We start from the raw sequence: 25,675 nt of genomic DNA on the forward strand, positions 1-25,675 counted from the left end.
TTCACCTTTCTTTCACCTAGCGGGGGATTTTTAAATTTACTCTCCATGTTTAGTCATACTCAAGTCTACCCACCTTTTAGTTTTCCCCCAAATACAAGGTGCCTCCCCAGAGATATGCCAGGCCAACTCAGCATGCTTCAAGAAGAAAATTGTCCAATTGTTATGTTACCCAAAGGAAGGGAACAGACTAGCATTATTCTGAAGATAACACAGCAACAATATACAGATGCACATAAATTTTGCTACATCTATGTCCTGTCCTAAATGACCTTTCTTTATTTTCTATATTTATTCACTCAGAATAATAATCTGCTCATTTTATTATTATTTTAACTCTTTGAACACACTAATAAAGAGAAGTAAGGCACAATATCCCTTGTGTGTCATGAAATAATCCTACACTGTAAAAAAATTGCTGGAAATGTACAGCGAGTTTGCTACAGTATTTTACTGTATTTTTTAAAAAACAGTAATTTACTGTGTATTGCAATGCATCCTGGAACTGGAAGCAACAATGGAGCAACTAGCATTACAGCATTTCACTGTATTGTGAACTGGGGATGCTGAGGACTGCACATGGCATCTTATTTCTTACTTATTGTATTGTTTTTGCAACAAACATTTAGCTTAGAACGTTCCAAAATTACATTTTACATCAAAATTACAATACATCAGTTGTAGGCCTCACTACAAAACAATACCAGAGCAGCAAAAGAGAATACTTAACCGGGCTAACGGTTCTCTGGGGGCGAGAATGGAGACGGAGTGAGAGAGACGAAAAGGAAGTGACACAACCTATACATAGACTGCAAGTGTCGACATACTTTCGGGATTTTGGAACAACAGTAATAAGTAAATGCATGTTTTAATCTTCATACAGCACTAAACGTTTACACCCACAATGGATTGGTACTGCTTTTTAGCAAGAGAGCTGGTGCTAGTTGATATAGTGGGATTTGCGCACTTGTTTGCGCCCAAAAATGTTAATGTTTTATCATCAACTGTGGGAGGGAATCAGAGCACCCAAAGGAAACCCAAGCAGACACTGGGAGAACATCGCAGACTCAATTTTCTCTTTTATTTAAGGAACTGAGGAAGAAAACTTTTTTTTTATTGTAACCTTGGGATCACTGCCCACATTTCTGCTTGCACTTCTGACTGTAACTGTAACTTCTACTGCAATATCTACCTAACTATGCTGTAAATTTGCATTGTAAATAAATGCCCCTCCCTGGGTCACCACCTTATCGTGGTGGAGGGGTTTGCGTGCCTGCGTGAGCCTAGGAGCTATGTTGTCGAGGGCAATAGCCCCTGGTAGGGACTCCCATGGCAAATTGGTCCTAGGTGATGGGCCAGACAAAGAGTGATCCATAAAGACCAAGATGAATAGATTAAGAACAGGGACACAGCCTCCCTTGCCTGGAGTAGGTTACCGGGGCCTCACCCTGGAGCCAGGCCTGGGGGAGGGGCTCATTGGCGAGCACCTGGTGGCTGGACTTTCACTCATGGGGTCCGGCCGGGCTCAGCCTGAAGGAGTAACATGGGTCCACTCTCCCATGGGGCCACCACCTGTGGGAGAGGTAGTAATCCCGGTCTGGTGCATTGTGGATCAGGGTGGCAGCCGGGGTCGGGGGCCCTGGCGTTCTGATCCTCGGTTACTGAAATTGGATTTTGGAACATGGAACGTAACCTCTCTGGTGGGAAAAGAGCCTGAGCTGGTGCGCGAGGTTGAGAGGTACCGGCTAGATATAGTTGGGCTCACCTTGACACACAGTATGGGCTCTGGAACCAATCTCCTTGAGAGGGGCTGGATGCTCTTTCACTCTTGAGTTGCCCAGGGTGAGAGGCGTAAGGCAGGAGTGGGCTTACTCATAGCCCCCTGGCATAGCGCCTGTACGTTGGGGTTTACCCAAGTGGGTTGGGGAAAGGGCTCTGACTGTTGTTTGTGCTTATGCACCGAACAGCAGTTCAGAGTACCATGCCTTCTTGGGGACCCTAGAGGGGGTGCAGGAGAACACTCATTCTGGGGACTCCATTGTTCTGCTGGGGGACTTCAACGCTCACGTGGGTAATGACAGTGATACCTGGAGGGGCGTGATTGGGAGGAACGGCCCCGCTGATCTGAACCCAAGTGGTGTTCAGTTATTGGATTTCTGTGCCCATCACAGTTTGTCCATTACGGACACCATGTTCGAGCATAAGGGTGTCCACAAGTACACCTGGCATCAGGATACCTGCATTTCAATGATCGACTTTATAGTCGTATCCATATGTAGTCGCGGCCATATGTTCTGGACACTCAGGTGAAGAGAGGTGCTGAGCTGTCAACTGATCACCACCTGGTGGTGAGTTGGATCAGATGGCGGGAAGGATGCCGGACAGACCTGGCAGGCCCAAACATGTACTGAGGGTTTGCTGGGAACGTTTGGCAGAGGAACCTGTCAGAAAGATCTTCAACTCCCACATCCGGCAGAGCTTCGACTGCATCCCGGGGGAGGCTGGTAACATTGAGTCCGAATGGGCCATGTTCTGGACCTCCATTGTTGAGGCGGCTGAATGGAGCTGTGGCTGCAAGGTTGTCGGTGCCTGTCGGGGTGGCTTCTTTGCTCAGACTGCTTCCTCCATGACCCGGACCTGGATAAGCGGTGGATAATGGATGGAATAAATGTCCTGCTGTTTACCATGACCCTGAATTGGATAAGCGGTTACAGATAATGAATGGATGAATGTCCTGCTGTTGGAATGTCTGACTGTTAATGAAATTTTGTTCTACTTACATATGATGACAATAAAGACTCAATGAGAATGGTTTAAATCTGAGCTAGGAGGTCAATATTCAGTGCAAAAAGGACAAAATGTTTTAAACAATATAGTTGCTCTGTTTTATAAATCTATTTTATTGGTATTTTAAATCATACTGCAAAGGAATAAAAATGCCAGTTTAGAATACATGTATTCTTTTGAAAAATTTGTTTGAGAAAATCAAGCGCACACAAAAAAACAACAAAATATCGATCACAAAACTTCCTACATCTGAGCCACATTCAAATCCATAGCAAAATACACAATACAATTTATTACAACACAAACCATATATGTTAAACACTTTCCAACAGAAATTGCCATTTATTCAAAATGAAATCAGTGTATTTTACTGAATGTTTTACACATAGTATATTCTTTTTTTTTCTAGATGTTAGCTACATAAATAAAAATCCAAAATATATGACCACTCTTCCATCTTGAAAATTGCATGTGTACATAATTATTTACACAAACTCAAGAATTATAGCAGGAGACAGGATCAGCAGTTTTCACAGCTGAAAACACTTTATAAAGTGAAAACACTTTATAAAGAACTTTCACCTGTTGCATCTCTGTTACAGAGTGCTTTCCAAACACCAGAGTGCCAACTTTAATTCCACATTTCTCCATATATTTTATTTTTATTCTTGACTTTGTGGTCTGTTTGTGCACTGAAGAAAAAAGAGGTTCCATGTTTGTACATAGCCCTGGTTCAGTAAATGGGGAAGCAAACTAAATATATGTCCAAACTGCTTCAGGAGCTCTCTGCCTCAAATGCCCACTCCAGAAACAGAATCTGGAGGTGTTTGGATAGTGGAGAGACCTCAGAATCTTGAAAAGCATGAACAGTTGATGATGTTGCTCTATTGCTGATTCATAGGTAAACAACTCTGACTTATTTTTGCATGTCAGATGCATTACTTAAGGTGGATCTGGTGCCAAACATTGGAGGTCGCCAACTACATGAAATGAAAAACATACTTTAAGTGAAAGTTATAAAAATAAGTTTCTGTAGTAATTCAAACAGTGAATAAAAAGGTACAGATGAGTTCAACTTCAACCACGAACAAGCTACCAGCAGCTTCTTACTCAGACATACTGTTGCACCTTAAAATATGCAGCAAGATACATTACTTAAGGTTGAAATCCAGGAGACAGCTAACTGCATGAAAGTAAACGCAGATGGAATATGCTAAAAGATTGAACAGCTCATACACAGACATACTGTTCCCCCTTAAAAGATGCAACATTTGCAAGTGAACATAAATAAGAGTTATCTAAGGCTTAATTTAGTTTAAACCATTTGCAGTTTTTACATTGCAGAATGCACCATAGCTATCCACTATGACCACTCAAAGCTATCTTACATAAGCTGAGAGTATACATTTTATCTCTGGGAATAGCTCTTCAACATAGAGATATAAAGCAAAAACACCTGGTTATATAATGCTGGTTAAAATCTAGACTTCTGAAGACTACCTCCCTCAAGTAAAATCATATATAATGGTCTGTCTGCAGAACTCTTTAGACATTTGTATTGCTACGTAAGATAGAAAGTTGTTACTCAAGATTGGATGGATTTCCCTGAGCCTAAGCTTGGAGGAAAACTCTTGAAGTGTCATTCTTTTCTGAAACTGAAATGCAGAGTACAAGAACTCTAAGGGCACTTTTAGATGATAAACTCCAATACCACTTTGCACTAGCAAAGTCATTTTTATAGAGTAGTGCCATGACCCTGATGCAGTGCTCAGACTTGCCACCATGCCACTTGTGTTTAAAACACAAATTCAATTTTTACTCAGTTTGCGGCTAAGCTTTCCAAGGCACAGCCAATGAGACAAAGTGTTGCTTATAGCATGCATATGAACACTTCCTGAGTCTTCACATTAGTTACTACAGCCACAGCGATCTTTGTTTTGAACTGAGATGACTTAACATGATAGATCATTTTCAAGGTTGAAAATTCAACTCCTCATGAAAGCATATTGTACTGGCAGCCCAAGTAATTTTTGAAACATTGCTGAATCAACAAGTACCCTCACTTCATAAGTTCAGTAACATGTTTCTTTTGGAGTGATGTTTAGCTTTGCCCCTCACTGGCATATGGTAGCGCACCTCCCTCCAGAAGCGAGGGGGCAAGCTGAAGAATGTGAGAGGCTCTTCTGCACTGCTGTCTTTTTCCATGCCTCTCTGACACCTCCACGTTTTTCTCTTTTTCCAGGCTTTCACAGCCCCTTGCTTCTCTCTGAGTAGACGGACAGATTCAGGGAGACTTGAGGGGTCACTGATCTCTCCCAGCTCCAGCAGTGCCACCTTAAGAGAGCCTTCCACAAGCACCCGGTGCATGCCCATCTGCCGCTCCACCCACTCCTCACCCTCTGGCCTGCACAGAGATGAGCTTGTGTAGAGCAGAAGCAACCGACGACAGCGGCTCAGAGTGTCCTCCACCACGTCAACCACAGCTAGAAAGAGAAGAGGTGTAAATATCTGATCAATTCACAATTATACACATATATATATATATATATATATATATATATATATATATATATATATATATATATATATATTTTTTTTTTTTTAAGTTCTTCAGAAAAGTACTCACTGCTTAATAAAATATCAGATTTCAACATGATTCCGTTCAATTCATATAGGTTGGTGCGATTCAAATAAGTTATAATTAACCAAAAATACAATAACAACAATGAATACACTGATTTAACATACAGGAAATCAACATTTTCATTTATGTCTAATCCAGTTAATAATTTTACCAAATTCATTTACAACTTCCTTCCATAATTCACTCATTTTACAGACCTTAGTGATGTATTTGTGGTTTTATTTTGTGATGTAAACACTGTGATGCTACTGTTGAGTTCGAAAGGTAGATTACATTTTATTTATGTTGAAATGTCTATAATTCTTTCTTTAAAAAAAGCACACATTGGTATTGAATTGGCTACTCAAAAGTGTCTATAGTGTGAGTGTGTGTCGCCCTGCAAAGGACTGGCTCCCCCTACAAGGTTTGTTCCCACCTTGCACCCAGTGATTCCAGGTAGGCTCCAGCTTTAGTCGAGTCTTTGTGAATCTCCCCCACATTTTTGAATGGGTTTTGTTTCACAATCCTCTCCAGGGTGAGGTTATCCCTATTGCTTGTACATTTTTTTCTACCACATCTTTTTCTTCCCTTCATCTCTCTATTAATGTGCTTTGACACAGTTCTGTGAACAGAAACCTCTTTACAATGACCTTTTGTGCCTTGCTCTGCTTGTGTAAGGTCAATGGTCGTCTTTTGGACAACTGTCAAGTCTTCCCCATGATTGTGTAGCCTACAGAACTAGACTGAGAGACCATTTAAAGGCCTTTGCAGGTGTTTTGAGTTAATTAGCTAATTAGTGTGTGGCACCAGGTGTTTCCAATATTGAACCTTTTCACAATGTTCTAATTTTCTGAGATACTGAATTTGAGGTTTTCATTAATTGTCAGTTATAATCATCAAATTTAAAGAAATAAACATTTGATATATATATATCAGTCTGTGCGTAATGAATGAGTAAAATATACAAGTTTCACTTTTTGAATAGAATTACTGAAAAAAGTCTAATTTTATGACCAGCACCTATACAATGATTTAAACATGTCATTATAATTCACTTTTGATTGTCCAACTAGAATTATTTTTACAACATTGAAACTTGTGAAACAAGAGATTGAATCATTTCATCCATGGGATTTAAGGAAAGTATGATTCTGTCGTTTTTAAAAATCTTTGAGGTTGCAGAGGAAATAGGGAATAAAGGTGATCATTGACTGTGTCTCTCACTCTCTGCATTCAATTGGATGCAGATCCGGTCGTAAAAAGGCTTAAACGTCAATTTTATGATCCCTGGTCCAGACTTCCAAGCACCAAGCTGGTGGGTTGAAACTAAGGCTCATGCACGCTGGAAGTGTTATTTGAAATTCTGATCCGGGCTTGGGGTTGATCAGAGAGGTCACTGAGTGACCCGGCTAAGTTTCTGAAAGTCCCAGAAATGTACTTTAATTCATTGAGAAATGAATTAAAGTACATTCATCTCACACTAAAGTCCATAAAATAATTTTGAGCAAGTTTAGTGTAGAAGAACATGCCTGGCCTGCACATAATCCTGACCTCAACCCGATAGAACACCTTTGAGATTAATTATAGTGGAGACTGAAAGCCAGGCCTTATTGTCCATCAGTGACTGACTTCACAAATGCACTTCTGGAGGAATTGTCAACAATTCCCATAAACACACTCATAATCCTTGTGAAAAGCCTATCCAGAAAATTTGAATCTGTTAAAGCTGCAAACGGTGGGCTGACATCATATTAAATCCTATTGATTAAACCTCTTGTGCCAGCGATCCCGTCGGCAGGATAAATCAGACCTTACGCAAAACATTTACACAACTCAGCGAGGTTTTGTCCTAAAAACATAAGGACACATAAGGATAAGTCTCTCTGAGTCTCCCTTGACATCCCACCCATTTATATTCATAATAGCATGATAATCGGGTTGCTCTTATATATATATATATATATATATCCATCCATCCATCCATCCATCCATCCATTATCTGTAACCGCTTATCCAATTTAGGGTCGCGGGGGTCCAGAGCCTACCTGGAATCATTGGGCGCAAGGCGGGAATACACCCTGGAGGGGACGCCAGTCCTTCACAGGGCAACACAGACACACACACTCACACCTACGGACACTTTCGAGTCGCCAATTCACCTGCAACGTGTGTTTTTGGACTGTGGGAGGAAACCGGAGCACCCGGAGGAAACCCACGCGGACACAGGGAGAACACACCAACTCCTCACAGACAGTCACCCGGAGCGGGAATCGAACCCACAACCTCCAGGCCCCTGGAGCTGTGTGACTGCGACACTACCTGCTGCGCCACCGTGCCGCTATATATATATATATATATATATATATATATATATATATATATATATATATTTATTTATTTTTTAATAAAAAGAAATTATTTTATTATTTGTTTTTTTTACGTGCCACAGATTCTTTTTTAGTGTGCTGTATGCATCAGTTTATATATTCGTTTATATTTACAACAAGAGCAAAGAAACTAGGCAAGCCTACCATTATTCATATAGCCATTGTCACAGGGGTGTTTCTTTGCTTACATGAGAAAGGTATTAAATGCAGAAATGAAAAAAGAGCACAAATATTGTTCAAAATATATAACACTGATATCAATGTTTTTCTTATTCATTTTATCTAAAGATAAATACTAGATAATCTGCTACCAAAGAACAAAGACGACCAAGAACATTTTGTTGATTTTAAGAATTACAATTACTTATTTATTGAATGTATCTTGTTAGAGTAAAGCACGTGTGCACAGCTATATGGAGTTTTATAAACACACTATAGCTACAAAATGTCTCCCTACCACAAAAACACACACTCGCGCGAAATAAGACTGATTCAGCGAGATATAATATATGTAAATGTTGTAGAGTTCTGAGCTGTCCTGCTGAGCTTCTTCTGAACTAACAAACATAGAGCTGAGGCTTTGGTCAACAGCCCTAGAAACACACAAACGGAGCGCATTCCTGTCTTATTTCCTAATATTCAGCCACAGTTCCAGCTGAAGAACCCACTGTCCTTTGGTTCCAGCTAGGAACAAATTTTACAGTTTATGTTGAAGGAAATGCGGCAAATTTCCAAATGGTTCCAAATTTAGTTCACAAACTAGAATGTGAATATGGCTGAAATAACAACAGATGGTGTAGTAGTGGCACCTTAAGTGCTTTCTGTGAAATATGGCTGAACTAACAGTTCTGACTCATGCATGCACATTTAAACATTAAGTGTCAGTCAGTCAGTAAGCGAAAAATGCCTCTTCTAGCAAAATAATTTATGTTGATCAATAATTTTTACAGGAGTTTACAAGACCTAAAAACCTCTGCATCCTGTTAAAAAGCTCCAGGAACAGACATAAAAAATAAGTAAAATGAGAGGTGATGTACTTGAATGATGGCAGCAGTTTAGAGCCCAACAAGACTATAAGAGGAATGCAGATTTGGCTGTTTTCTCCTTAACAGGTAAGCAAGTAATTTCAGAAAAACTATAAAGGTCCAAACATGTATGTATATAAGGTATCAAGTCTGCATTTTACGAATGAGTTAAAATCAGGCTGACCAATGCCACTGTCATGGTTACAGATCAAACAAACGAGCAGGAAGACAGTGGCTAAACAGGTCATCATGTTCGTAGCAGAACACAAAATGTTAAAGAACAGTCAACATGCTGACTACTAAAAATCATCATCATCATCATCAACATCTACTTTTTCTTTGCCGCTTATTCCATTTCAGGCTCTCTGTGACTACTAAAATGCAATGGTTAAATAAAATATAATTTTCTTGCTATTTCAGCTGTGGGATTTTTGTGCGAAAAAATTTTACTGTGTGTAAACAGGTTTTAAGGTGGAACTAAAATATGAAAATTGTGAATAAGAAGCAAAAACTGCCTTTTAAAATTACATTTAAGGTGGAAGGGAAGAATCATTAAAATAAAAGCCAGCACTATTTCAGGTCCTTAAAATAAATGTACAAACCTGATTCCAAAAAAGTCATGCCATAGAACAGGGGTCATGAAAAGGCAGCCTGCAGTCCGAGTCCGGACCCAGACGCTGTTCTATTCGGACATTTTATTTAGAGTATTTATTATTTGAAATGTATAAATCTTGTTGAAATATACTGAAATGTAATTGAAAGGGTAATTTGATTTGAAATTCCATTGTTAACTACATAATGTTGCTATAACTACAAGGGTACTTCAGTATGCAGGATATATTCACTTATCATAATGCAGGATATATTCACTTATCATAATGCAGGATATACATTATGTTCCAGACCTTGGCTTAAGAACATTTTTTCTAACTCGATCCCCTGCCATAGAAGAACCACTTTTGGTTTCAAAAAGAACCAATTTGTAATACATTTAAATGGGTAAAGAACCTCAAGATCGATTGACAGATTCTTAAACCTTTTAAAAATTCTTCACACTCACACATCTTAAACAAACATGTTTTATTTATCAACCCAAAAGTGGTTCTTCTATGACACTGCTCAAAGAAACCTTTATAGCACCTTTATTTTTAAGAGATTATACAATTGCTCAAGAATAGGCACTTTACCTTGTCCAGGCAGGCCATCGCGGCCCAGAATGAAAAGCCTGTACCCGTAGCGTCCTTCTAGAACTTGAGGCAGGGTCTTCATGACAAAGATCTCAAATGCCTCACTAGTGGTATCCCCTTGCAATCGTGGGTATACAACATATGCATCATACAATTTTCCATCGCCATCTGCGGACAAAGGTAATAACATTAAAAAATGCATTTTTCTGGTCTTTGGGTTGTGGTGTGGTGGTAAGGAGTGGCTTATTGAAACATAAAGCAGGGCTAAAATGTACAGGTCAGGTTCAGTTTAGAATTCACTTGCCTCTGTGGTCTGCACGAAAAGATCAACTCTTTCCTCCTAAAAGGGCTCAAAAGGTTTTGTCATTTGTCATAATGTTGCTTTTTTATGAGCCTACATTACCCATTTTAGCCCTTTAACACTATCAGCTATCTGATATAGGAGAAGTTATTTGTACTAAAAAAAAAGTAGAAAATTATATTTATGAAAGTGATTATTCAATGTTTAATTATTTTTTCCCTATAAGGTCCAATGCACAATATAAAAGAGGATCAATTCTTCAGGTTCACTTTAAAACTGAAGGCTCCAGTGGAAACTAAGTATAAGAGTTCTAAATAGTTCTTGGGTTGTTGTTTTTTTTTAATATAATGTAAATGTTTTAAGTTTTTCTAAAAAAAAAAGTTTTTCAGTGCATGTACTAAGAATATATTTTATGCACTTGCAGACCACTGACCTACTTTCTATTATTGTCACATTTTTTTGAGATAAAAGGACAAGATGCTAAGGACTTTTATGCTAAAAGTGCAATACTGCAATTTATCTAGTGCAGCTATCTTTACTGACTTCTAATATATTTTACACTAATATTAGATGTGAGTCTGGAAAATCCATGCGGAATTAAAAGAGTCATTGCATACTATCTCAATGTTTGTGAGGGCACTGAACATGCGTCAGTGCCTTCCTGTTTGTGTGTGTGTTGCTGAGAAAGCGATTTGTGGTGACTTTATTAGAACTCAGAGCTGTTTTTGACAGCTCTATACACAAGCGTTAAAATAGGAAGAGGTAGAGGGGTGTTGGTTTCCTGCCATGCAGCTTACCTGTACTTTCATAAAAAAAAGGACAAAGGGTCCTGAAGGCCAGGGCAAGCTCCACCTTAAACATCTTGTACAGAAACACTCCTGTCAGGAACAGAAGAGCCAGCATTGTCAGGAAGAGTCCAATTGGCAACAGTAAACCTGGATCTGTTGATAGAGGAAAGATTGGTTGATTTATTAATTGACTGAATGAATGAATGAATGAATGAATGAATTAATTAATTAATTAATTAAATAAATAAAATAAATAAATGACACAAATGTTCAGGGACACACTGTGAAAATAACTCACAAATTTAAAAAAGAATTTGTATTTGGAATCTATTATTTCATCTATTTCTCTGCTATTTTAGAAAAAATACTAAATACTTTTAATTACACTTAAATATACTTACAAACTAATATGACAACTTGAAAACCTTATCTTGACCAATTCATATAATATGTTTCAAGCACTAAACAAAACTACAGAGGACATTTAATGATCAGATTTCCTTCCACATACACAATGTACACTTCCTTAGCAACTCTAGAGTAACACCAAACATCAGAGGCAGCAAACATTCTTGCCCCATTAGACGTGTAGCTGGTTAGCTAAGGTGCAAGTCTGATATCAGAAGCTGAGTAAAGTTATGTCTGCTGAGTCTGTGTTCCTGCCTTGCACCCAATGATTCCAGGTAGGCTCCGGACTCACCGTGACCCTGAACTGGATAAGCGGACAATGAATGAATAAATAATAAACAATCACTTTCATATTATCTGCTACTTTTAAACAGAGGTCAAAATGACTTGTTGCACCATTAAGTAGCACTTCAGTGTGGTTACATTGTGTCTGATGCGAGCTGTGTGTTTTCAGACCTGCAGGAATAAGCCTGAAGTAGCTGAAAATATTTCCACGATTATTGTAGGCCACACAGGTAAAATTCCTGTTGAAATCATCTTGTAGAACAGAAGAAAACAGCAGGGAGCGCTCTAACCAAACACCTTCTGCCACATGACTTTCACTTTGAGAGGAAGAGACAAAGTTTAGATCAGTGCTTCACATAGAGAAACAAATAATTAAACAGAATGTAAAATATCATTCTAAATATTAAAATGACTTATTTCTGCATGTATTGTCCACTTTATCAGCTCCGCTTTCCATAGAGATGAAATATGTCTGTTATCTCAGAAATGGCTTGTCACAATCAGATTTGCAGTATCTCTTGTGGTTCAAAAGTTATTAACTGAGAAAATTCAAAACTTGGTTGTTCGTTACAGGCTCGACCAGAGCCTAAATGGTCAGTGCTACCCGAAGATGGTGCAGAGCATTTTGGCCTACCTTTGTCTAAGATTTTTCCTGGTGTGTTTACAGCACAACACTGGTGTCTTCCTTTCAATAAACCTTCACCACAGTTTCCTGTGACTATTTCTTTGACTATGGTTTATGACCAATAGGAGAAAAGGAAATGTCACCAAGACTTTCTAGTGCAGTGGAAGCAACCAGCTTTGTAAATCTTTGTGTTTATTTGGCATGCAAGCCTCTGCAATCAAGGTGATAGCAAACAAGAACAGATGTGTTATTTGTTTAAGGGACAGATATCTGTCCCATTTTGTTTTATGTATTTACAGTGACAACATTTTTTTATCTTACTTGACCAGAATTTTATCATTCAGAATAAGAATTTTATCATTCAGAATAAGAATTTTATCATTCATTGCAACATTATCGCAGTTCAAAGACAACTGTTTATACATCAGCTTTGACGGAGGAGTAAAATTACATTGCCTTTATCTGGACATATTATACTGCATATGTGGTAAACTAGTCCTATTTGATCAAGTAAATCATACATTAAATGGCTATTCTTTAACAGCAAGGCATTTTAAATATAAATATTAAGTCACACGGTATAATGCATGCAAAAGGTACATCAATAAACGTACAGCCACAAATTTGGAGAACTGCTCTATATACTGTATATATCTTGCCTTAATTGAAGCACATTCAAAGGTAGTTTTTCCTCTGCTGCTGTAACATGCTTTTATGATTTTATGCTTCTATAAAAAATTTAGAATAGATGCTGGGACATATAAATAAAAAGCCAGGAAATGCTTAAAGAACTGAAGGCCACATGTACTTCAGTCACGCCTCAACCCCATCCCCTCATTCTCCTGCTTTCAGTTATAAAAAACAAACCCACACAAACATTCGTTTATAACACTTTCATCCACATGAATAAATGGCTAGAAAATACTTAAACATGCAAAAGTTATGCCTGACAAATTTTGTCAGAGTTATATGTATCTGATATAAAATGCAGTAGCGCCACTCCGACTTTAAGGATATTAATATATATTTTTATTGTTGTGGGTGATTTAATTGTTAATGGTACATTACAATTAGTGAAAATAACCTGCACAGGCACACACTGTATTTATGATTCAGAGTATTGAAATTTTTATTTATATATTTATTTATTTATTATTATTATTATTATTATTATTATTTTGCTTTTCCTATGATTTCAGAATTATTATTTTGTATATTTTATATTTTATTCTACAAAAAGTCTGTTTTACACTCACTTGGTAGAAGTCTGGGAGATGTGCTCGGAATTATTTTGATTGTAAATCCACTGCAACGTCACTGTATGAATATCATTTCCTGGCACAAACACACGACATCGCTTGCTAAATGGAGAACCTGTTTATACACAAACACAAAATATGTTACTGGAGATCATTGGTATTCTTACTTTACAGTATAAGTAAAATAAAACATTAACAAATCATAACAAAATACTCACCGGGTACTACTTTAATGCCCTCTTCATTTGGTTCAAAAATGTGTGGTTTTAATGATACTGCATCTAAAAAAAAATTATATATATATGTAAATTAATTTAATGTGCATGCCCCTTTTCACTCTGTTCTTCAGTGTTCAGAACCCCCACAGGACCACCAGAGAGCAGGTATTGATTGTGTGGTTGATCATTCTCAGTGCTGCAGTGACACTGACACTAACTCACTCAGCGATGCAGAGAGAATGGACAGTGAGTAGAATCTGGGATGTAGTCATAATGTTAAGTAGTAACGGTGAATGTATATGCATATATGCATGTATGTTTATGTGTGTTTGTATGTTTGAAGAAGAGAATGTAGTTCGACTTTTCATCAGAAGAGTGTACTGTTGAGTGGAGCATGCATAACACACTTCTACCACAAAAGTGCCCTATCTGAAACTTAAAGCTTTCAAATTCCCACAGTTCATTCAATTAAATTATTTGTGATATTCAGTAATATATTATTTAAAAAATGCTGAACATAATTTAAACATAAAATGCACAAAAATGTATAGTCTTTAAGTATAGAGAAATGTTTTTTTAAAAAGTAATTGTTTAAAATGTTAGAACACGTATTAAAATACATAATTACAGTAGGGTATCCAAAAAATTGCATACAACTCTATGATTGAAAGAAAAATATTATAAGCATTAAAGTGCACAAGACAGAGGGTCACTATTTACTATCTATCTATCTATTAATAGTCACTATTTATTTTGCAGGAGATTAGCTGTAAAATAATCTGGTACACATAAACATTGGATTAATTCTCACCAACAGACAATCAAAACATGTCCTTCCTTTTTCAAATATGAAAACAACTCAAGCACTTCTGTCTGCCCTCACTATGAATAATGCTGGACTGAGAACAGAACATTTGCAAATCAAACAATGTTTACTCAGGGGAATGTACTGCCTGCCATAATCTAGACCACAACATCAACAAAGTTGATTGGAACTACCTGGATCGTGAATTATGGCACAGGTTTTTGGTGTGAAACACAATGCTTGTACTTAATGGCCAATTGTAGCTAAAACTCAATAATGAAAGGGTAGTTGCTGACTACTATGCAGTACAGTACATCAATAAAATGTCTTTTCCAAGTGAATGACATGTGTAATGTGTGTGATTTTCTCACCAGTTATTATACATTTAATGGTCTCTGCAACTTCACTGATGATCCCACCAAGGACAAAGGTCATTCTGCAGGTATAGAATCCAGCGTCTTTGGGGGAAACCTCGTGAATGTAAAGTAGTAACTTGTTGTTGTGGAAGGTAAGCTTTGGGCCTTCCTGAATAAGCTCACAACCCTAGGGGTTAAGACAAATAGGAAGTGAAATAGTTCATCTTCAGCAGACAATTATTAATTTATTTATTTTTAAATAATAACGTTCTAAAAAGTGCCATTCACATGACATAAGATTTGGTAATCTCACTCCTCCTGGGCTCCCCCCTACAGATGCAGGAAGTAATTAACTTTTGCTTTTAACAGCGCTACAGTTGTTACATGAAAAAACACAGTTGTCACAATAAAACAAGTTCAATGTTCATTCATTGTCTGTAACCGGTGGGTCCGGAGCCTACCCGGAATCACTGGGCTCAAGACAGGAACACACCCTGGAGGGGGCACAAGTCCTTCACAAGGTGGCACACACACACATTCAATCACACACTCACACTTCCAACCACAACCTCCAGGTCCCTGGAGCTGTGTGACTGCGGCACTACCTGCTGTGCCACCATGCCGCCCAAGTGAATTGTTTCTCTGTCTAAAACCAATAATACCTGTCAGAATCTGTATTTGTTTAATTTCTGTTCCCTGTGTTTTGCTTAGTTTACTATAGTTACATATTCTCCTTGTTTTACCTTAGTCTTGCCTTGAACCTGTGAGTTATCACTGTCATGTGACCAGCTCACAGGTGCAGATCCTTATGTTGTTCTTTATATGCTCAGTTTGTTAAGTTCTGTATTGCCGCTTACTGTGAATGTCGTTTCTCTCTTGCTTGTTTAGTGTCTTCCTGTGTATAATAAATCCTCGTCTTAGCATTAGCCTCCATCTCCTTGTTCTCCGTGCCCAAAGCATGACAGAATTACTGACCCACCAACGGGACAAAGGCTCCAATCTGACAAAGTGCCTGGTGTGTATGCTGTGTCTGAGCCTTCTGTATAGAAGAGTGATCTGATTAATCGGTTTTGAAGTGGTAGTACTGAGCGCAGTCTGGTGTTGACTCCAGATACATTTCCAGAGGCAGTAACTGTACTGAGTACCAGACTCTAAAAAGAGACATAAGTCCAAACAGGATTAAGTGTCTAATTCTACTCTGAGTTCTATTTTGTGTTCGGCTTTGAATTGTGTCCCAAATGACTCTTTGAATTGTGTCTCAATTGACTCTTTGCCGGAGAATTCTTTTGGAGCTTTTCCACTGCATAGAACCTACACGACACTACTGGACTCAGCACAGCTGTAAAATCTCTTAAATTACAGTAGCTTTCAGGTTTATTTTTAATGGACTCACAATGGCAGCTCATAATAACTTAACCTCAAGTGTTTTGAAGAGGTTTATATGCTCCTTGGGTGAGAACTGAGGTGCGTAGTCGTGTTCAGTCCCAAAAAACCACAAACAACACACCAATACATGAGTAAACAGCGCCTAACTTCTCTGCTGCTGTTGTAGTTTTTGAAAAGCCAGCGATTCCTGTTAGAGACAGGGTTTTGTAATGTCACTGGGTCCATTATGTGAAGGAGCCCTGCCAGTGGAAAAGCAACAGGCTTTAAGCATGGCGAGCCATGTAGAGTCGAGTCGATTAGAGCTGGGTCCATGCTGTGGAAAGTGACATTTGTCTACCAAAAATATAGGTGCTCCATGGAGTCCTTAATCCCCAACCAGTGTCCCTATTGAACAAATGTTTTGAATGATGTACAACTAGATTTGTTCACATTTCTGCTCCAAAAGAATATCAGTGTTCTGATCACATCTATGAAGACAAAATTTCCCTTATTTTTAGCATGTTAAAATTAAAGCTTGCCCTGTTTGGTAAAGAAAATACAAATCATGATATGCTTGTTCGGTGAGGATCTTGAGGGGACTTGCACCACTTTGGCACTTCACAGTGCAGCTATGCAGCCTGATCCAGTGCTGGCCTCTGGAGCCTGCACCAGCCCCTGGAGCCTCCATATTCACTGAGCCAGAGCCACAACCAATACCTGGCGTCTAAGCACCCAGCATTTCAGCAGAGCCAGAGCCAGTGCCTGGCGTCTCGCCAGAGATAGCACCCGGCATCTCAGTAGTGAACTGTTGTGCCCTATTTCCAGAACCTTTACTCTCATTATTATTATTCAAGCGTCATTGTTCCATGTTTTGCAGTCTTAGTTTATATTCATCTTTGTGTGTATATATTCAAGGTCAGTTTTCCCCGGGTATATGTTTACTATAGTGTTTATGATTTTGGATTATGGATTATGTCTTGGATTTTGGACTCACATTTGTCTGATTGTTAGCTAGATTCTATCTTTTATTTATCTGTCTTTTGTTTTATTTGTCTTGCATATTCCTGCTTTGCCTCCTTATTGCTCTGTGTAAGTTTGTTTGTCTAATTACCTCTTTATTTTAGTCCCGTTCTCCTTGAGTGAACTTGCCTCCATTTAAATTTTCTAATATCTTTGGATGTGTTTCACATCTTTTGGTTGTTTGTCCTCTTCTTATTTTGGTTAATTTTGAGCATATTATTTTGTACTTGTTTGTAGTTCTCTAGCCCATTTTACGCTCTGTGGACTCAAGAGCCTCTGTGCCGCATCTTCTACCCCACACCGGAGTGTGCGGGCCGACGTGGTCACAGCTGCTTCTTGGTCTCGCAGTACTTCAGTCCCCGTTCCCATGCCTGTGGCTCCCGCTGCCGATGCCGGCAGCTCTGGCAGCTTTTGTTCCAGAGACTGTGGCTCCGACCGCCCCTATTCCAGTGTCAGCGGCCCCTGCTCCAGCAGAGTGTGCTCCTGTCAAGTCAGTGTCCCCGCGCAATAAGAATGTGCGTCTTGCTTTGGTGGCTGGCATGGCTCCGCAGCGTGTGCAAGTGCACCACACTCACAAACAGAGACAACGTCCTGTTGTTCCTTTTCCTATGGTGTCACCCTTTGGTTCCCCATTTGGTTATGGACTTTGATTTGTATGGTTTTCTCAAGTGTTTATTCCCGGTTTTGTGCATTTTGTTACGGTTTTGAGTCATGTTTATCATTATTTCTTGTATATTATTCCCATATTTCCTTAGTTTTGTCATGTTTCATTCCTGGCATTATTCCCTACTTGAGGGTTTAATAAACTGGTGGGGTATTTTTCGGAGTATGATTGTGTGAATTTGAAACTGTAAGTAATCACTTTCACTGCTTAGAACCATTATGAATTAACACAATAATTTGTACCATATAGTATTTGGCTGTATCTAAGTCAGCAGTAGCTACTGTTCATTCATATACACAGTTTACATGTCTGTAGATGTAACAAATTCTTCACTGAGAGTGAGAATCAGCTGGAAATGTATTAAACGCAGTACATGAAGTGAGATCAAAACCAGAAGAAATATTCTAAAATCCAAAAAGCAGTACAGAGAGATAAAAAAAAGCCCAAAAGACAAAAATGAAACGAGTATCAGGCAAAAAGTCCGAAGAACAAAACTGTAGCCTGTTTAAGAAAAAGGTTACAGCTTCAAAATCATTTTGATGCTTCACTGACCTATAATAGGGAGAATAGAAGATTTACTGCAAAATCAATCCTTCCCTTCCCCTCCCTACCCATTTCAGTACAGTGCTGTAAAAGTTCATCGAACTAACAGGAGCCCCAGTAGCAGAAAAACCCCAAATCTTGCCTAGTGTTCCTAAATAATTAAAAAACGATGTTATTCACAAGTGTCCTATGTAGGGATGTACCAATACCACTTTTTCCCTTCCGATACAGATACTGATATTCCATGTTCAAGTATCTGCCAATACAGAGTACCAATATGAACTCTATTTAATTAATAGATAAGTGCCTATAAATCCAGATATTTACATTGCTATACTTAGAGATTTTATTTGGTTAATGTAGTGATCTGCATCACCAATAAGATATAAAAAGCTTGAATGAACACCATTTACTTCTTTATTGCTCTTAACTGCACATTAAAAAACATTTCAGAGCCATGGGGGGGGGGGGGGTTTACAATGCAGTAACAAGTACAAGTACGAAGGCATAATCTTACTAATCCTGACTTAACAGCTTATTACAATGTCATGAGGATATTTGTCATGATGGTGAAATGCACATTCCAAGGACTCCTGCTGACCTGTGTTAGTGTGCTTCTTTGTGTTTGCTTGAATTAAGTCAGTGTTCTTTGGGATGCTGGAGCATCTATACTTTTACTCAAATACATGGTTTGTGCGCTTCGTCCACCACTGCTGTTTTATTATACATTGACAATAAAACTTGCAAACTTGCCTTGTACCACTGGATGGAAAAGCTGTCCACTCCTGTACTGTAGTCTCTTAAAGGGCAGGCCAGATTATCAGTTACTGATGCTTGCATCCACTGTGGTGCTGTCTGGGGTCGACCACAGTCTCCCAACTTTGGCTGGTCAACTAAAACAACAGTGGCTTGTATATAGCAATTTTCAGGAGTCCTGTTCAAAACAATAAAAAAGCAAAATTTTGATGGGACAGTTTTCCAACAGGGTGATTATTTTTGCTTTAATTTGCAGAGAAATTAAATATAATAATGGCAAATCTGAATGGCAGGTGTTAAATGTGATAAACACTAATCAGTAAACTTATGGCGCTTTTTCACTGCATGGAACCTACGTGACTTAACATGGCTCATTTTTTCCACTATCCAAATCTGGTACTAAGTCCCTGGAACCGGGTACTTTTTTAGTCCTTGTATGTGCCTGGTATGAAGCAAGCAGAGTAGTTACTAAATGAGAAGTGTAAACCTTGCAGAGCGTAGACTGACCAGAGAGACTTGTCTATCACCACAAAATGCAGAGCTCCGGCACAAACTAGCAACTTGTAAATTCTCAAGCAGTGGTCAACAGCAGTCATATTTGTTTTTATCCGACTCACAGCAGAAGCTCATAACATTGTGCTGTGGTGTTTTTGCTCTTTGAATTGGTCAATGTAAAACTCAAGCGAGTACCGTACACTCCACCAAGGAGAACTCTGCTGATTTGTGTAAAACCGTATTTATTCAAAAATAAATAAATAAATAAATAAATAAATAACCCCATCACATTCCATCTCCAGGACTTAAAATATATTGTTTTATTCTACACAGTTCTATAATGAAAGATTGCAAATATTCCCCACTCCTTCTAGAGGGGAGAACGTAATGTACCTTTAAGGAACACAACAGGATTTTAAAATCACTGTTGTACCTTTAAAGGTACATTTACATTGTTTGTACTTTAGGGACAATAATGTACCTCTAACATACATTATTCTGAAAGTGTAGAAAGGGTTATGCAACGTAACTGGTTATATTTCCCTGGGGGGAACAGCCAAGGAGAACTGTGCCAAGCCAAGTCGAGCCGAGCCGATGCTGTGCAGTGGAAAAGCACCATTATTTCCCTCCCTGTAATTCTCATCTAGAACTAAAAGCATTATAAGCAGTGCAATGTAAAGCAAAATTATTTAACTGACCTTACTTAATCAGAAAATTATGTGTTTCAACTATTTTACGTCTATACTGTCACTATATAACGGCTTGTGAGTGATCTTGTCCAGCAAAATCTCAGATGCACACGATATATGACCAAATGTGGTATAATTTGTGAAGTAATGAAGTAATAAAACCCTAGGTGCTAATTAAATTGTTACTTGATGTAAAAAAAAAATACTGCTACAAAATAAAAATAAACAGCCAACCAGTACCTGACAACACACAAGTACTTTCCCTGGTGTTCCATAGTGATGTTGAGGAACCACAGTGCAGTCCCCTTTATGATGGTACCATCTTCTTTTCCTGTGATTTCAAGGTCAGTCGTCTGGTCGTACCACGTTATATTGTAAGGAGTGTGTAGAACATCAGAGATATATTCATTCACCAACGTACAATTCAACATGGCGGCTTCATTGGGCACCGTGAACTCAAATGCTTCTCCTAAGTCTTGGCAGAAATCTGTAAAACCATGCATTTTCAGCTATAAAAACACTTGTTGAACATATAGATGAATGATCAAGAATATAATAAGCACTTTATGAATAATACTATATTAAATATAATATCAGGCTTTAAGTTTGTAATCACCTGCCCAAGACTACAGATGAAGACTCACACATTTCATTGATGTGGATAATGAAATGTTGGTTAATGTGCATTGTCCCTGATTAAATAAATAAATGATCAACCAATCAATAAATAAATAAACCTATGTCAAAAATTTATTTAACTAAGGAATGAAAACAGTAAATGCACAAAATCAAATTTTTATATATTTACATGTACTTCTGTAATCTGATAATGGGATATCTACTATGGGAAATCCAGCAAAAATCCGATTTCTGCTTTGCAACGACTAACTTCCTGCTGTGGCCTTTTGTGAACATGGACCCAATTTACTTGCAAATATCGATATCTAATATCACACAGTGATGCCTTGCTCACAGTTTCTATACACTGCTGCTGAGACAGAGACAAGCCTTGTGGAGGATGATGGGTGTATCCCATTTCATCTTAGTCCTACCCCTCCATTTTGTTAAGGGTGACTCAATTCTTGTTGAGAAAGAGGTGTAGGGCTAAGGTGGAGGCTTATTTCAAATGAAGGCCTTGTGAATCACTGGCAAGATAGCAGTGCAAGAGACCAAATAAAGCTGTACATGTATGTATATATTTTTTTAAATATATATTTTTTTAAATCTATGATAACCATTGTATTATCTTATTTTAATGTAGTTACAGTACACTATGTCTCTTTACTTCATAACAAACATTGCTAGTAATTTGCTAATGTTCTAGCACCTGTGGCTTCTGCAAAATTTAAGGTTGAACTGGGTGTTTCAAACAAAAAACACAGAATATGTAGATTAATTCAGCTTCATATCACAGAGAGCACTGCTGTTTTTGTGTTCTGATGATGTTTCAGGCTCGAGTTGCAACTTTTGGTAGGGGAAGATTTTAACCACTACACCTTGTAACTCAATTCCAAGTTGCAAGAAAACAAGGAGTTGGGGTAAACTTTAGAAATGGGCTTCACGCTTAGTTTCATAGTGTCATAGGAACAACTTGTAGCTGAACACAAGCTGGACTGCTTTGAAAACACAAACATCCTGTTGAGGAAGGGGAGGAGTCAGCTCTATTTCCTAAGAAGGCTGGGGTCGTTAAACATCTGTAGGAAGCTCCTGCAGATGTTCTACCGGTCTGTGGTCACCAGCTCTCTTTTTTCATGCTGTGGTGTTCTGAGGAGGCAGCATTAAGAAGAGAGACAAGATGTAACTGGCAACGTCAGGCAAGTGGGGTCAGTGGTCAGTGTGAAGCTGGCCAAGGTGGCAGAGAGAAGGACATTGTACAAACTACTCTCCATCATTGATGATGATGATGATGATGGTCATATACTACACACCGTCATCATTGACAAGAGGGACAAGTTCAATGGCAGATCTGCTCTACCAAGTCACAGAGCTGCTATACCAAAAGACTCAGGAGATCCTTTGTCTCCAGAGCCATCAGACTCTTCAGCTTTTCCCAGCAGGGTCAGAAGACAGAGGAAGACTAAGTCTCATACAAAGTTGCATGGATTTATTCAGTTATGGCAACTGCAGCTTTGGATACTATTTAACCTCACTGTGTGACAGACTCACAAGTTGTACCCTACATTGTAATATATAAGATTAGATATAGCATAATGGCTATATTATTTGGTTTATTTGCACATACAGATTCTCAATTTCATTAGTTTTTATATTTTTTGCACTTGAACAGTTGATCACTGGTCTATGTTGAATTTGTAATCCATGCATTTATGTCATTTTTGTATTTTTTTAATATTCTACCTTTGTTAGAAATCTGTATTTATTATACCATTCCTATAGGGTGAAATCTACTTAGAAAAACGTATTGTAATTCTAGCCAGTGGCTGCTAAATCTCCTTTGGGATAAAAAAAATGTGTGTATCTATCCATATTCAGTTTCATTTGGGGGATACTGGAGGCTTTATATTCCACTTTTGGAACATCTGTTCTTGTTATTTTGTTCTGTTTTCATTGCTTTTGTGTTTGCTTTGGTTATTTAATAATGTTAAGACTTACTGAACCCTGCAGTTTCATTATCCAACACTGCACATGTTCCACTTATCCATACCAGAGACAGAAGTGTGAGAGATCTTTCATCCATGTCTGAAAAAGAAAGAAAGGAAAAAAGAAAGTAAGAGTTTTTCTTTTAAAGCCTCCTAAGAGCAGCCTTAGGTTTCTGCTACCATCCAGTGATTGTTGTCCAATTAAATGCTTCTGTTTGTTTACCACATCAAGTGGAACTTATTTTCAACCCAACAATATAGAGCTGGGCAATATGACCAAAAACCCAAATCTCAATATGCCTAAAAGAAATGACGATATGAGATACGATATTATGAAAACCATAACAAAATATAATGTCAAAGTATTAGTGTTTATGTTTTTTTATATTATTAAGAACATTCTGCATTATCTAACTGTAATTATCAAACAGCATATTTAAGAAATAGTGATGTTCCGATTAAGTTTTTTTGCCCCAATCCCGATTTGAGTCTTTAAATATTGAGTATCTGCCAATACCAAGTCCCAATCTGATACTTAGATTTTCCTAGATAGTCCTCTTCAAGTAAACTTAGCCCAGTGTATCTGCTAGACACTGAATCTCGCATTGAGTCCAAACTGCCTGCATCCAAACTGCTGCTTATTTTTTTTTTACAACAAAGTAAGAAAATGGTGTGTTCACAAAGAGTTAATATGAATAATTTAATATGAAATGATCTAATGAGGTTTTTATGTATAAACAATTACTTTGATTCTAAAAGTCAGTCAGTTTTATTGTCATCATAAATGTGTTGAGGGAAAAATTAAAACGTAAAACTGACGGATTTCTCTCAGCGCTTCCACAAAACCAACAAACCCCTGTAGGCGATACTGTGACTCCATTGACATTAAATGATGGACAGATATGTCCGGTTGCTGATTGGCTAAACAGTGACGACCAATGAGAAGAGCATTATCTGTTTAGGAGCTGTGGCCTAACTTCCCCTCCCTCCGCCCGAGGGAGAGCAGCGTGTTTAAAAAAATTACACATTCACAGCGCTCTTTTTTAAAACTTCGCCACTGACTTCATTCTTGACTTACGGAATAATTCTGAGAAAATTCTTGGAATTATTGAGTAAAAAATGCCTGTACAATTCCGAGAATATAGTCAGAATATTTAGAGAAACACAGTTTTGGTTTATTATTATTTATTGTAATACGTAAACAGACAGAATCATTGTTTGTGCGCCATGAGTGAGTTATGAAAGAAGCAGTCAGTGAAGTGAACAGAATTATTTATTAAACGCATCCACACGACATGACGACCCCTCAGTGCAGCCCCTGACTGAGATGCATAAGGCTTTAGTTTATTGTACGAGTCCGAGCTGTAAAGTGATGAAGCCTCGTGGGCGCCGGAGTTCCACTCGCTCTGGATCCATCATTTTCGTGATCATTAATTGTATCATGTGAAACTACATGCCATGGGTTCACGCACCGATTCAGGGTTTAAACACTACTCACACTGTGGTTCTGATGTGGAAGAGAACTGAGTGTTTATTCCTGAAATCTATCCCATAGTATAATTTCAGCAACGCACTGCATTCCTCAATTACACTGTGTGCACTACGTGCAGCGAATTATTCCGATATATTTTCTCAGAATTCTGACTTTATTCTCGGAATGGTATTTTTTTTAATGCCGTGGCCCTAAATCCCCATCGTAGGTTTCAGCAGCAATGCTAAATGATTTTTCCCTTCTGTATTTGGCGCCAAGGGACATGCGCACAAACAAACTCCTCTGATTGGTCAGAAGGGGATTATTCCTTGAACAGGGCCCGCCTCCCAGTTCTACAGCTACAGATTAGTTCTGCACCACGCTCCGATATATTTGGTACAAACGTGAGAGCGCGCGGAAGTAGTCACATATGAGTGAAGAAGACAGCATTTGAAACTCGTAGCCGCAGATTCGAGCAGGTGCAGTCACTGACTTGTGTTTCTGCAAGAGAAATATCACCCCCAAAAAACTAAAACAATATATATATTTTCTGAGGAGACTTTCTACAGGCGTGTAACTTGCACTGCACATATTCACATGTTGTTTTGCGAATGTGCAGGTTTGCATTTGACACATATAATGGCACCTACACTTGATGTATTTAAATTCAGGTCTGAGTCACTTCTTTATATTTTTATAGATAAAATACAAATCTTATTTGTGGCCATGCAGAACAATAACAGTCAATTGCTGTTTTAGTCAAACCACATCAGTCACCGTTATGAAAACGACCCAGTACAGCCAAAAAATGAACTGTGTGCTTATAACAAGCAGGATAATCCCACCCCTCTTTAGACTGCAGGACACAGCATTCCCATTTGTCTGACCACAGGTCACTTTTCCACTCCATCTCTGTCCATCTTAAATTAACTCAGGTCCAGAGTAGTGCGAAATCATGTCCAATGATTTCCATTACAGAAATATGACTGCTATTAATTCAGTGCCATCTGAGGGGCCTGAA

General features: G+C 38.3%; 1 protein-coding gene across 6 annotated transcripts in view; it reads right to left on the minus strand.

Moving 5' to 3' along the window:
- Window positions 1-2,883: 2,883 nt before the first annotated feature.
- The window catches only part of zmp:0000000936 (interleukin-1 receptor type 1), a 34,483-nt gene continuing 11,691 nt past the window's right edge, over window positions 2,884-25,675 (minus strand). For all 6 annotated transcript variants that reach the window (XM_066686052.1, XM_066686053.1, XM_066686047.1 and 3 more), the window contains 10 exons: window positions 23,197-23,283; window positions 20,824-21,070; window positions 19,397-19,577; window positions 15,067-15,238; window positions 13,891-13,953; window positions 13,670-13,787; window positions 11,960-12,105; window positions 11,105-11,248; window positions 10,007-10,174; window positions 2,884-5,267 (listed from right to left, as the gene is read on the minus strand). In XM_066686052.1, the coding sequence (XP_066542149.1) occupies window positions 4,849-5,267; window positions 10,007-10,174; window positions 11,105-11,248; window positions 11,960-12,105; window positions 13,670-13,787; window positions 13,891-13,953; window positions 15,067-15,238; window positions 19,397-19,577; window positions 20,824-21,070; window positions 23,197-23,281 (1,743 nt within the window). In that variant the 5' untranslated portion in view covers window positions 23,282-23,283 and the 3' untranslated portion in view covers window positions 2,884-4,848. The remainder of the gene's footprint in view (window positions 5,268-10,006; window positions 10,175-11,104; window positions 11,249-11,959; window positions 12,106-13,669; window positions 13,788-13,890; window positions 13,954-15,066; window positions 15,239-19,396; window positions 19,578-20,823; window positions 21,071-23,196; window positions 23,284-25,675) is intronic.

Source organism: Hoplias malabaricus, chromosome 12, assembly GCF_029633855.1.
Source record: "Hoplias malabaricus isolate fHopMal1 chromosome 12, fHopMal1.hap1, whole genome shotgun sequence".
In the NCBI taxonomy this organism is placed as follows: domain Eukaryota; kingdom Metazoa; phylum Chordata; class Actinopteri; order Characiformes; family Erythrinidae; genus Hoplias; species Hoplias malabaricus.